We start from the raw sequence: 13,351 nt of genomic DNA, 5'->3' as shown, positions 1-13,351 counted from the left end.
GTGATTTTAAGGTTTCTAGGTCATTCAGAGCTTACATGTTGTACTTTGTTGTTGAGCTAAAAGCAACTCTGCTCCATAGCTCAGTGCTAATCGGTTGCTCCCAGTCCCATGAGGTTACGTAGCTGTGGTCAGCTCTTTTATTCATACTTACACGATATTAACCATGTCTTACATGACATATATTTGAGTGCTAACATTGACATTGTTAAAACAGGTAGCATTTGTACAGTCTGTTGTCTTGCCCCAACAAGTTGGCTTTTGGAAGATTTTAACAAATAAATGATTCCCACTGGTTCATGTCTGGATGTGGTTATTTGTCTACAGCCATCATTAGTGGTAAAGCATTTGAGAGAATTCCAGAGCGAGGTCCAGGCACTCTGTAGCCTGAAGGCAGATGTCGCAGGCAGGACAGTCGCCCAGCAAGCAGCGAACACCCAGACACCCACAGAGGTCACAGTGGTGGGTGATGTCTAAGAGAGGCTGCAGGGTGTGGGGCTCGCAGCCGCACAGGGATGAGCATAGCGACCAAACACACTCGTTACATCCTCTCATCATGGCCAATAAACAATCCAACGGACGACAGAAGAGGCAGGCCAACAGGACTGCAGCACAAAGGTCTGGGGGAAAGATTGGTAGGAAATTTAAAAAGGCAAGGTGAGAGAAGCTTCAATCTGAGGAAAGAGCATGCATTAAAAATAGATTTGTATTGATCCCAAAAATGGGAAATTAAGTGGAGTAAAATGGAGTTCAAGAAGGAATACACAACCGTTTTATGTCCTTACCATCACCATCTATCTCACTGCGGACAGCAGTGATTTTGAGTCTTTCTTGACTCCTGCTGATTGATGTGATTGACTGACTCACTTCATAGACTGTGCAGGGCTCCTTAGAGGTCGGCAGCAGGGCACATAGAGGCTTTGGCTGCTCTAGCTCCACAGAGCATGGCCCACGGACGGATACTGCTCTGGTCACTCCACCTTTTATGTTATCAGGCAAGTTGATTTCTGCACCAGACATAAAAAACAAATCATCACGACAACTGCTTTTAGAGGAACTAGCTATTATTGGAGTTCATAGATTAAGGTACCTGTTACTTTGGGGTCTACAGTCACAGTTGAAGATAAGTCAGTGTCCTTGGTGGAGATCTGTTCTGAAAAACTGGTGCCTTCAGTCAAAGATCCTGTAACAAATAAAGATCAACTTAAGGTTTTTCTAAGCTACTTTAATTGATTACTTACATATTGATTAGAATAAATCCTGTTCTCTGTAAACACACCTGTTGGACCTGCGATAGAGCTGTCCGGTACAATGGGCAGCTTTGAGGCAGTTGTCAGTGAGTCATGGAACTTTGATTTGCCTTTACTTCCATCACCCATCTTTTCATTCATATCTGTAGAATCCAGTTTGGCATCCATTGCGGCATCCACTTAAATCACCTGCTTCAGTTTCTTGAAAATAAAAGACAACCTACCAGACTTAGAAAGGAGAGGACAAACTAGTGAAACTGTTAATCTGAGAGAAAATGTAATTTCTCTAACTCAAAACTATTATTTAAAGATCCCATGACGTGGTGCTTGTTGGATGGTTTTATATAGACCTTAGTGGTCCCCTAATATTATATATGAAGTCTCTTCTTCCAGATTGGCCCATCTGAGCTTTCATTTTCTCAAAGGCAGAGCAGGAAACCCAGGGCTCGGTTTACACCTATCACCATTTCTAGCCACCGGGGGACCATAGGCAGGCTGGGGGAACTCATATTATTGTTAGAAAAATGTGAAAAAATGTGAAATTTTCATGCCTTTAAATTCACCAGAACTGTAATGTTTTAATTTGACATATTTCTATTCCTAAATTGAAATTCCTAAATTGACTTACTTAATTATAATTTCCTTAATTTAAAAAGAAACCATCGTTCTCTATGGATACCACAGATTCAGAGTCAGGTCTGTAGCTGAGCTTTCAGCTGTTAGTGATGAGTGGGCATCTTGGAAATTGCATAGAAGTTAATCTATTATTAATCTCCATTTAGGAAACATTTATAATGCAGATGAAAGGCAGCACGGGGATATTCTGACAGCTATGTGATAATGTGAGATCTTGATTTTGCTATTCATTAATAATTTATGTGTTCAAGTGATAAACCTTGCATGACATCTTGCCAGTTATCTTTTCATTCTCAGATGAAACCGAGGAACACATCCATTTCGTCTCTTGTCAGCTGAAGAATGTCATCCACATTTATACTATTTGATATAGTTTAACCCCTTATTTTAGATATACAGTAATCCGTTTTAGGCGGTTCAAAAAATGTAAATAGGGACAAATGTAGTATTATATCAAATTGAACAAGTCAAATCATACTTATTTACATTTAAAAAAACTTTAAATGAGTTCATCTGATAAATAGAATCAATATGGCCACAGCCATTAGAATTTGACACTGTGCTTCTACATAAAGTAAAGATTAAAGATACATTTGATACATTACTGGCATGTAACCTACAGGAATACACAAAGCCTACTGTGTTTATATATTACTAATCCTCACTGTATCACAATAATTTTGTAAGAAGCACATTGTACTCACTTTTCATGACGTATTTAAGACCCAGCATGCAGCAGACACAGTGCACAGCACCATCCTTCAGTGACCTGTAGGTTTAAATGCATCAGACAGGCTTGCTCTCTCTCTCTCTCACTCTCGTTCTCTCTCTCTCGCTCTCTCTCTCTCTCTCGCTCTCTCTCTTGACATGAACAAAACAAAAAAAACATGTGCCAAATCAGTTTACAAAAAATTCACATCACACGTTTAATAAATCGGTGTCACATGTAGATTCTATAGTGTATCACTATACTATACACTACATCCCAAAACAACGAAATACATTACATTCGAGTGTAATAAATACTACAAGTAAGAAGTAAGAGAATAAATACATGGACAAGCTTTGAATAAGTTACTCACATTTTCAGAGATAAACATAGCTATTGATGTCATTCCCTGGACCTGGCTGACTTTCCCAGAAGAGAAACTCCAACTGCCAGTGGCAAATGGAGGTGTTGCAGAACCAAAACCAAGCTGCCAATCACGTGCACCATTCATAAAGGTGGTCTAAGCGATGTTGGGTGACATTTCTCCCACATCTCCAGTGCAGAACCATCTTTGACCTTTTTCATCCACAAAAAAGTCCTGATCTTTGCTTTTCTTCCAGTAGTAACCCCAGGTTACCTTAGGACCGCCAATCAGGATCTTCCGTCTTGGATTTGGCTTGTCTTTGATGGTGTAGCCACCTGAGAGAAACCAGCAAATTAAGTAGTAAAATCACCCTATAATTACCCTGCAATCAATAAATAAATAAAAATGCTCATTCTGCACTGGATACAGCATGTATGTGCATCACATATTTACACTCTCTTCCTGCTAAACATTTTAAACCTTATCTTCACGGGTTTCAGGTTTATGACTCACTGGGCAACAAAAACATACATTCATGAATCTCTGAGGGGCTTAGTAGGGTAAAATCTTACCAGGATGAAGAGCAAAAGTTCTGATGGGTGACAGCCGCAGGAAGCAAGCTTCCCCTGAACCTGCAGGTAGGGGTGCGGAGAGACCTGAGACGCCTCTCTGGGGGGAGTGGGGTGGACAGCCTGTGTTTGGGGTGGGGACAGTCTTTGACGATGCTGCGAGCCTTACACTGCCATCACTTGTCCTGGATGGTCTCGATGGAGGGGAGTGAGGAACCGGTGATTTATACACCTGGCTGCATCATATTCTTCAATCATCAGGTATCAATCATTTTTATTTTGGCCACAGAGAGATGTCAGCGAGCGCTCTGTATCTATGAATTCTTCAGGACAAGTGATAAGTTCAAGCATGAGAACATTTCCATTTCATATTTTAAGTACACAATATGGCCTAATTTGATAGTATGTTACTCTGTCTGCACTTGCTTTTAGATCATTAAAAATAATAAAGCAACATTATCATCTTAAAATAGAAGATATACTGTCTCACATCACATAAAACATAAACGGGTAAGGTTTTTCTACCGTCTCTGTCAATGTTCAAAGCAAATTAAATCATTTGATGTTAGTGATATTTAAACTATCATATTGACATATTTTTTATATTGAGACACAAGGATGTTATAACATGTCGTGAAATATGCAAGAAGATAAATAGGAACAGTTGATAAACCCATCCTAGGTGGTTAGATCTGTAGTCACAGAGTTCATTTTAGAGAATCTGTTGTTTGCAGTTGTTGTAACTGAATTAAAATGATGAACTGAAAGTAAATATTGTCTCACTATTTACCATTAATATAGAATGTTTTACAAATGAACTACTTTTTACCAAACAAATGTTCAAATAAAATACGTAATGGAAATTAAAAACTGTAGAAATCTCATTTATAAGGGTATTTTACATATGCAATAAATTGGTTAGGCAGCTTTACAACATGGGTGTTTCAACTGAACTTGGGTATTGTTCCAACTGGTTGCTTCTTGTGTTTTGTGAGCTAATCGTGGTTATATGAACTGCTTATGGATATAATTGATTGCAAAAAAAGATGATCTGTATTAACCATTGTGTTTTTCACTCTGAAAAGTACAGTTATGTCAAGTACTGCAGAGCTAAAGAGTACTCATTGCCATGTCCATGGACCTTCTTGTGAATAGATCAGCTTATTCTGGGGAAGCTTGAAGAGAAATCATCTTATCATCACATATAGCTGCATGATGTCAAAGGTTTTGATTGAAGGAGAGAAGAGTCGATCACATGTATATTACTGTGCACAAGTTAAGTTTGCAGTTAAACTCAGATCTTTTGAAAATTCCTTGATTTGTAAAATTAGGACGTAGGAAAATCAACGACATATTCTATTTTTATTTTAACACACCATAGTATTGACTTTTGTATCAAGTATTGTATACTTTTAGTGGAATCTGTACCAACTACTAGATTTTTGATATTGTGACATCCGTGTTTAAGAATGGTAAAAAAAAAAGTCCTATCTAAATTAAACTGTTTTGACTGTAGGACAAAATGTTAGGAGACAGGGATGTTGGAACTATTTTTTTTTACCCTGAGGCGGTGCTGTAGCATAGGGATCATGGAGATGTCTTGTACAGTAAACAAAGTGACAAGTAAAGCAGCATTTTGTACACAGTATGCAACTATTGTTATAGTGGAATTGGGATAAATAAGAAAGCAATAGTATTTTGTTTGCAAGTGCCATAGCTTACTGAAACATGACATTAGCTTACTGACAGCCAGCTACAATCTTTTAACATGTTTAAATGTTATGTATTTAGCTAAAGACACTTTGTTTGTGTTTAATAGAACAGGTTAAGGTTAGCTATTTAACGTTGTTAGCAAGCTAGACACTTTCAAACATAATAGTACAGCTTCTTTATGTATCCACAGTCCACTAATGCAAGCTAAATACTGTCAAAATACTTAACTTACAGAAATATAGTTAGCCTAAAACTGACATTTGGGAATTTGACTAAATGCCTGCTGCACATACCATGAGGCATGTCGTTATGCTTTCCGTTATTAATTAAAGATAAAGGAACTTTACTGTGACATACACATACACACAATTCTGATCCACACCCAGAAGGTGGCAGTAATGCACACTAAAAAGATGTTTGCCAACCGCCATAAAACGTCATAAGAAAAAGAAGAAGAAGAAAAAAAAAAGAACGCTAGCTTAGCGATCGAGCTAATAGGTTCACTGTATTTATGTTGTAGCTATTTGTTTCCTTCCACTATATTTGCACAACGACTAAAGAGTGTAACGTTACATATCCCACATAATGGTAAGTATGAGATACGAAGACTACTATGACTTGACAAAGTTTGCTAGCGTTAATACCATTTCTCGACGAATAACTTAGCTAGCTAGCAAAAATTACACGGCAGCACATCCCACAGAAGCATGTTGTGTTCAAACTTACGTTCAGTTAACGTTATGGCGTTTAAATAAAGTCCTGTTAATGCCGAATAATGACGTCACAGCATTAGTTCAACCAAATCAAAATTATTTTGACAACATAACGTTAGTGTTTGCGGTAAAGCAAAGTAAGCGAGCGTAATCTGGAACAATTTAGCTAGCTAGCTAATGCTAACTGAAACATAGAATTGTATGTAAACAAAGCCGTTATTGGCATTAATATAACTGTAGGTGCTGGTCATAGATGTGTGTGTGTGTGTGTGTGTGTGTGTGTGTGTGTGTGTGTGTGTGTGTGTGTGTGTGTGTGTGTGTGTGTGTGTCGATCCATCTAAGGGTGCTATGTAGCTGATCAACCCCTTATATTCTGGACAGTATCCACATTACAACACATGAAACTATCTTTCTAGATATTACTAGCTTGCTACAATCCAACGTTAACACTAGTTATAATATAGTACCCAGCTAGCTACCATGAGATAACAGGTAGTGAACGGGGCTTCGTAGAAAACATTGGTTTAAGTTAACTACTTCCGCTATACAATCTGAAACATAGCTTTGTTCCAAATTGTATACACCATATATTGCTCCTTGTAGTGTGATAAACGGGTTGATCGTTTCAAAAAATGTAGAAAAAAGGTGAGTTGACTACAATTTGGTATGAAAGCAACAGGAAGACTTGTCTGTTTAGTTTTATTGGCAATAAATTGGCGATACAGATTAAGCACTATTAAACCTGTAGGATGGGGAGTTCAGTGTAGTTACCAAGATAGGAACAGTCCTTAGTTACTGGAGAAGGGTTATGCGGCCTGGAAACGACTTACTTGAGTAACGGATCAGGATACACTTCAAAGTGAAATGCTCTGCAAAAATATTATTATTCAAAACGCAGATAAAGCCTTCAGCTGTCCATGAGAAAAATGTCCTGCAGCTCAAAAATCAGTTAGTAATGGTGTTAAGTATATTTCCCCCCAGTTTGTGATGCACTGTTGTACTTTTCAGGACAGCGAAATGTCTGACATTGACCCTATACCAGGGCCTGAGACTAGCAGTATGGAGGGGGAGAACGCACCACTGTACTGTATTTGCCGGAAACCAGACATCAACTGCTTCATGATGTAAGTTCACAACGCTGATGATGTTGTTTCAATCATCACTGTGTATGGATGCAACAATCCTCATGCATTGTTTTCTTCATTTCCTTCTCTCACTGACAGTGGCTGTGATAACTGTAGTGAGTGGTTCCATGGCCATTGCATTAACATCACCGAGAAGATGGCAAAGGCAATCCGGGAATGGTATTGCATGAGATGCAGAGGTAATGGGGAAAAAAACCGTTTACCAAAGCATTTAAGATTGCCATACTTATCACAAACAATCAAAATTTAAAAAAAAGACGTTGCCTTATGCTTCCTGTCACCAGATAAAAACTCCTCACTGGAAATAAAATATAGATCAAAGAAAAACCGAGAGAAGGAAGCTGAGCTTGATAGAGGATCTGACAGACAGTACAGCACCCCAAGTACTCCTGACTATAAGAGTGAAAGACGACGTGGATCTAAAGTAAGTTGTACTCCTATTCTGACCTAAATATTTAGGTTTGAATGAAAATAGTACTACAGTACTTGTAAAATTTGATTAGGTATTCAAAATTACAAGTCTTCAACATGTAGCCATTTCTAACTGACATAAGGTATGCATTTCTATTAGCATTAGTATTCAATTAGTTGCTAATATAATAACACATTTACATAATTTAGTCAGAAGGAACTTTGATGAAGGTTACTACAAATACAATTCAAATGGCATAAAAGTTTTTATAACAGTGTTGCCAAATCAGAATACAATTTGTCAAAACATTCCAACAGAACACAATAAACACACGTAATTTGTAAATATTAGTGATGCAGAAGCTACTCTCGAATCATGTGAAGGTGACAAGTTACATGGCATACTTAGTTTTTATGGAATAATGTTATGTCACTTTTGTTTTGCATATTGGTCATCCATCAATTGTCTTTCATCCAACTCAATTTCATAGTTTTGTAAAAACTCAAAACCTCTTTTTAAAATGAACATGATGGAGAATATTACTTTGGGTCACATCGACGCCTACGCGTTTTTCAGCACTAGGTGAATATGTAGGATGTAAAGCTATGCATGTTATTGTTTGGATTTTGCTCAGGTGAAGCGTTCAGTCCGAATGTGTGGGGAATGTGAGCCCTGCAGAAGGACTGAGGACTGTGCCCAGTGTGACTTCTGCAAGGACATGAAGAAGTTTGGAGGCCCCAACAAAATCAGACAGAAGTGCAGGTTCAGGCAATGTGAGGTTCGAGCCAGGGTAAGTCACTCCATGTTGATTTTGTTTTCAAATAAGATCATGTCACCGAAGTGTAGAAAAATACAAACATTTCTGCCGTGTTAAGTTTTTAGTCTACTTCTACATGTAACCTCCCACAACAATCATTTATTAGATTGTTACTCTGTAGTAAACCAATAAAGCATCATTCATATAGTATCTTGCAAGGTACCAGTTCAAAAACCTAAAATACCTTTTAAATGAGACTTTGAAAAACTTTAAAGATCCCTTTTTTAATTTCTTGAAGTGATTAGATCCTTTGGAAATATGCAATCTGTGCTTGTTGTTTTGGACAGAAAATGCTGCGTGTGAAGGATGAGGAAATGTCTTTGCAAGAAAGGAGGGACAATTCCTACCACAGACGGAGACGATACTCCGAGGACTACGACAGTGAAGCGGATCTCTACCAGCAGTACAAGGCAGCGGGAATGAAAAACAACATGGTAGCATTTGAGACCTGTTTATGGTAGCTACACTCAATCAGCAGCTAAAAGCTTAGATCGGGAACTGTATGTTGAGTCATTTGTTTGCTATCCTCCCACCCAGGCATGGAATAGTGATGAAGATGATGAGCCGCCTTTCAGTCCTGTCATGCGTAAAAAAGCTGTGAAGGTGAAGCACGTGAAGAGACGGGAAAAGAAGTTTGACAAGAAAGTAAGTTTCCTCATAAAAATTATAATTTTTATTTAAAGATCTACCAAATGTTAAAGATGTTGAATGCGTCCAGTGAAGATCTACAAAATTAATTCCATTAATGAAAAATACATTTTAAGAAAATTTAATTTTTTGATCCCCATATTTAGGAGCTACCGAGGTGATATGATTCAGGTGTATAAGCTTGTACAGAGAATATCTGATGCAACAGTTGAGCCTGTCTTTCAGTTTTGGAACAATAGGTATGAGACTCGAGGGAATTCTTTAAACTTCATCCCAGAACAAGCCTCTCAGAAAAGAGAGAGAGAATTTTTTCATGCTCTGGTAAAATCAGGGAATGAGCTTCCAGAGAAAGTTGAAGAAGTTGCGTTCCCCTTTCTATTAATTCCTTAAAGAATAGATTGAATGCATTTTGCCTGTCAAAAGGTGAAATGTATAATTATAAAGCTTGACAGTAATTTATGTAATTTATTGAAGAGTGGTTGGAAAACTTCAACTCTGAAATTAGTGGGTTTTATGAAAATAAGATGTTAAAATGTGGATTTACGTATACATTTGTTATGGGTTTCAGAGTCTGGAATACAGGATTGTTAGTCCTGTACCAGAAATCATTTCAATTAAGCGTTAACGTGGTCAATTGTAGTACCACATACAATAACATTCTCTTCAAACTATCCAGAAGGAGTCTCGGCGCCACAAGCAGAAGCAGAAGCACAAAGACAGAACCAGGTACAGTGAGAGGAGCGACCTCCGAGATAGCACCGGACAGCGCCAGTGTCTTGGGCCAAGCTGTGTGGAGGCAGCGAGACCCAACTCCAAGTACTGCTCCGAGGACTGTGGCATGAAGTTAGCTGCCAAGTAAGAACTCTTACTTTCACCTTTCATGCTGTAGTGTGCTTCTATCAGGATAGATGCTGTACTCCGGACGCCAAACAAAGCCAACATATTAAGTGAATGTAATTTTTTTTTAATTCTTATTATTTATTTTTTAAATTGGAACTCCCTTTTGTTTAGTATAAATCGCATGATAAAAAACTGCTGCTTCTATGTCCTGTGTATGTATTCAAAGGATAATGCTATTTTCTCTCTTTTAAAAAAAATGAGTTGGGAAGCCGACAGAAAAGCCTGACCCCTATTTTTCACTGGGCACGTCTGTGCTGCGTTTCCGATTTGTTCCGTCATCCGTCACGTGCCGTACCACAACGGGAGTGTCTCAGAAACGGAGCGTCTTGCTGCCCGTCTCAAAGATTTTATTGTCTCTACTTTGGTTGGATATTTTGGTTAATTGACTGGATACTCTCGCTGTTTCACTTCCTGCTGGGCTGTCCAAATAGCCTTGAGGCTCGCGTGAAAATAGACCTGAGAGAGAGCGTCTTCATGCATGCTTCTATCAATCATTGACTTGAATGGCTGCGATTGCCACCGGGGGACGCTTAGCATCCTGAACGCAGTGCAGATGGAAGGGAAATGGGGCTTACTGTACCCCACCGTGAATTTCCTGTACTTTCAGAAATTACAACCCTCACTGACCTTTTTTAAATATCACCTTTGATTATTTTATAATCATATTAGATTATAAAAACAGGATTAAGTTGTATTTGAAAACTCAGTGTACTTGTCCTGTTACTGAACAGTTCTCATTCATTGTTTGATGTAATTTGCTTTTTTGTTTAAAGTTGTTTATGTCAAACTTTTTTTCCTGCTGTCTTGGCCAGGACTTCCTTGTAAAAGAAATTCTGAATCTCATTTGGGAATATTCCTGGTGGGAAAAAAGGCAACACTGAATGAATCTGTGTGCATTTGGTTCCACAGCCGGATCTATGAGATCCTCCCTCAGCGTATCCAGCAGTGGCAGCAGAGTCCCTGCATAGCTGAGGAGCACGGTAAGAAGCAGCTGGAGCGCATCCGTCGGGAACAGCAGAACGCCCGGCTGCGACTCACGGAGATGGAGCGACGCTTCCACGAACTGGAAGGCATCATCGCCAAGGCCAAGCAGCAGGCAGTTCAGCAGGACGAGGAGGTGAGCTGACAGCAGCCTGTGTGCTTGTCCTGTTGTCACTGCTTTTTCCGTGATATGTCCCTGTGGGTCCTGTCAAAGTCAGGCCCGCTTTGAAATTGCAGAGGTAATGTTTTTTTTTGAGAAAATGCTTTGGTTCTGTGTGCAGGTGAATGAGAATGACAGCGAGGACACAGACCTGCAGATTTTCTGTGTGTCTTGTAGTCACCCCATCAATCCAAAAGTGGCACTGAGACATATGGAGAGATGTTACGCAAAGGTGCTTATATTTAAAATTGCTGTTGCTGCCTCCAAACATTAAATATAAACACAGACAAAAGCATATAGGCTGCATGTAACATTTCTTTCCCTCATGGTTATCTTGACAGTATGAGAGTCAGACTTCCTTTGGTTCCATGTACCCTACAAGGATAGAAGGGTAAGAAAAAGAAATTCCTCTCCAAAGTGTACAGCAAACTTTCTCTACTTCAGTTGCTAACATGTATCTTTTTTTCCACAGAGCAACTAGACTCTTCTGTGATGTGTACAATCCCCAAAGCAAAACCTATTGTAAGAGGCTTCAGGTTTTGTGTCCAGAACATTCCAGAGATCCTAAGGTCAGTGAAAGCCCTTCAGCCACTTGTAGGATATACATGGTGCACTGTAAACGTAACATTAATGGTAATAACCTGCTAAACATTAAAGGTGCTCTAAGCGATGTTGGGTGACGTTACTTCTTGTTGACGTTTAAAGTATTTTCAAACAAAATTAGACTAGCTTGCTTCTCGCTCCTCCTCATCCTGTCCCCTCCCCCTCTCTTCTGTGCTTCCGCGCACTAACCCCCTCAACCCCCTCCCAAAAACACACGCAACATTGCTTGGAGCACCTTTTTAAGTAGTGTTTAAGTGGGGATTCTATGTTTTTCATTTGTTTGGTGACTAGATCCCAGTGGATGAGGTGTGTGGATGCCCTCTGGTGAAGAATGTGTTTGAGCTGACCGGAGACTACTGCAGGGTCTCCAAAAGGAAATGCAACAAACATTACAACTGGGAAAAGCTTAGAAGAGCAGAAGTGGACTTGGAGCGGGTCAGGGTGGTAAGACAAACATCATGACGTTTGCTTTCGTTTTAACAGAAGGGTTGATACAGTTGTGCTCAAAGGTTTACACACCTCAAGTTGACTAAAAAGAGGAATAATAACATCTTTTGGAAATTGATCTTAATGCCTCAATTCAATTTTTTTTGGAAAAGTCCAATATTTTAAGTACACCATCTTTCTTTGTGAATGAATAATGTATTGTAAATAAATAAATGTTGGATCTGTTAATGTTCCTATAGGTTGGCATGGTTGTATTTCTGTTAGCCTAACAGCTGGTTTGATTTTCACTGACAGATGATTTGGAAATGCCAATCTCTAGAGATGGTGAAGGGTATGTGATGATTTGGGGATGATTTGAATTTCATCCATAGCAGCCTGGATCCATGAAATAACTCACCTTTTAAAATAAAACTCTGCCTGCTTCTATGGGAATTTAACATAGGGGTGTGTATACTTATCTCCCCTGTATTTTAAGGGTCATTTATTTATTTACAACACATTATTCATTCACAAGAAAATTGGTGACTTTAAAGATTGGAATTTTCCTATTTAAAAAAAAAAAAAATGTAATCATGGCATTAAGATCAATTAACAAAAGATGTATTTTTTCTTTTCCTTTTAGCACAACTGTATTTATTTGAAAGTCTGCATGTTTGAAACGTCAAAGAAGACCCCACACAAGAAATGTGTCTCTTTGCCCTCAACCCACAATAAGGGGGGGGGGGGGGGGGGGGGGCGGCGGCGATAATTATTTGACTCTATGATGATGAATAACTTAAAACACTGATTACACACATTCTTCAGCTGTAACCAGTTTTTCTTTCTTCTTCTCACCCACAGTGGTACAAGTTGGACGAGCTCTTTGAACAGGAGCGTAATGTCAGGACTGCAATGACCAACAGAGCTGGTCTGCTCGCTCTGATGTTGCACCAAACTATTCAGCACGACCCCGTGACGACCGATCTCCGTAGCAACAAGGACAGGTAGTCTTGTTCTCTGAGCTGTGGGTCACTGTGCGTAATGTGAGATATAAGTGTTGAGGATTTAAATTAACATCGAATGATTTTAGATTTTCTAACTAGATGATTATTTTAAAATGTTTGTAAAATAGTGAAATGTAAGAGGTAATGAATATATATTTTCCTGATCAACTGCTGCTTATTGAAAACGGCTGTTTTTGGTTTGATTGCCCTCAATAAACACCTTAAACTTGCTTTGGGTTTGATGTGTGTTTGAGTGATCTATCTGTTCTTTTTTTCATCCTTTCTATTGGTATCCACGCGTGAT

The 13,351-nt window shown here is 38.9% G+C and overlaps 1 protein-coding gene across 1 annotated transcript; it reads left to right on the top strand.

Moving 5' to 3' along the window:
* Window positions 1-5,610: 5,610 nt before the first annotated feature.
* On the top strand, window positions 5,611-13,286 carry cxxc1b (CXXC finger protein 1b). Its single transcript, XM_034868725.1, has 14 exons — window positions 5,611-5,826; window positions 6,960-7,075; window positions 7,175-7,275; window positions 7,381-7,520; window positions 8,143-8,298; window positions 8,613-8,759; window positions 8,863-8,970; window positions 9,650-9,828; window positions 10,783-10,990; window positions 11,136-11,246; window positions 11,356-11,405; window positions 11,487-11,583; window positions 11,909-12,061; window positions 12,905-13,286. The coding sequence occupies exons 1-14, from the start codon at window positions 5,824-5,826 to the stop codon at window positions 13,049-13,051; spliced, it is 1,716 nt and encodes a 571-aa protein (XP_034724616.1). The 5' UTR covers window positions 5,611-5,823; the 3' UTR covers window positions 13,052-13,286.
* Window positions 13,287-13,351: the final 65 nt, after the last annotated feature.

This window comes from Etheostoma cragini, chromosome 4, assembly GCF_013103735.1.
Source record: "Etheostoma cragini isolate CJK2018 chromosome 4, CSU_Ecrag_1.0, whole genome shotgun sequence".
Classification (NCBI taxonomy): Eukaryota; Metazoa; Chordata; class Actinopteri; order Perciformes; family Percidae; genus Etheostoma; species Etheostoma cragini.
The sequence above is the reverse complement of the archived record's forward strand: the minus strand, read 5'-3'. Positions and strand labels throughout refer to the sequence as shown.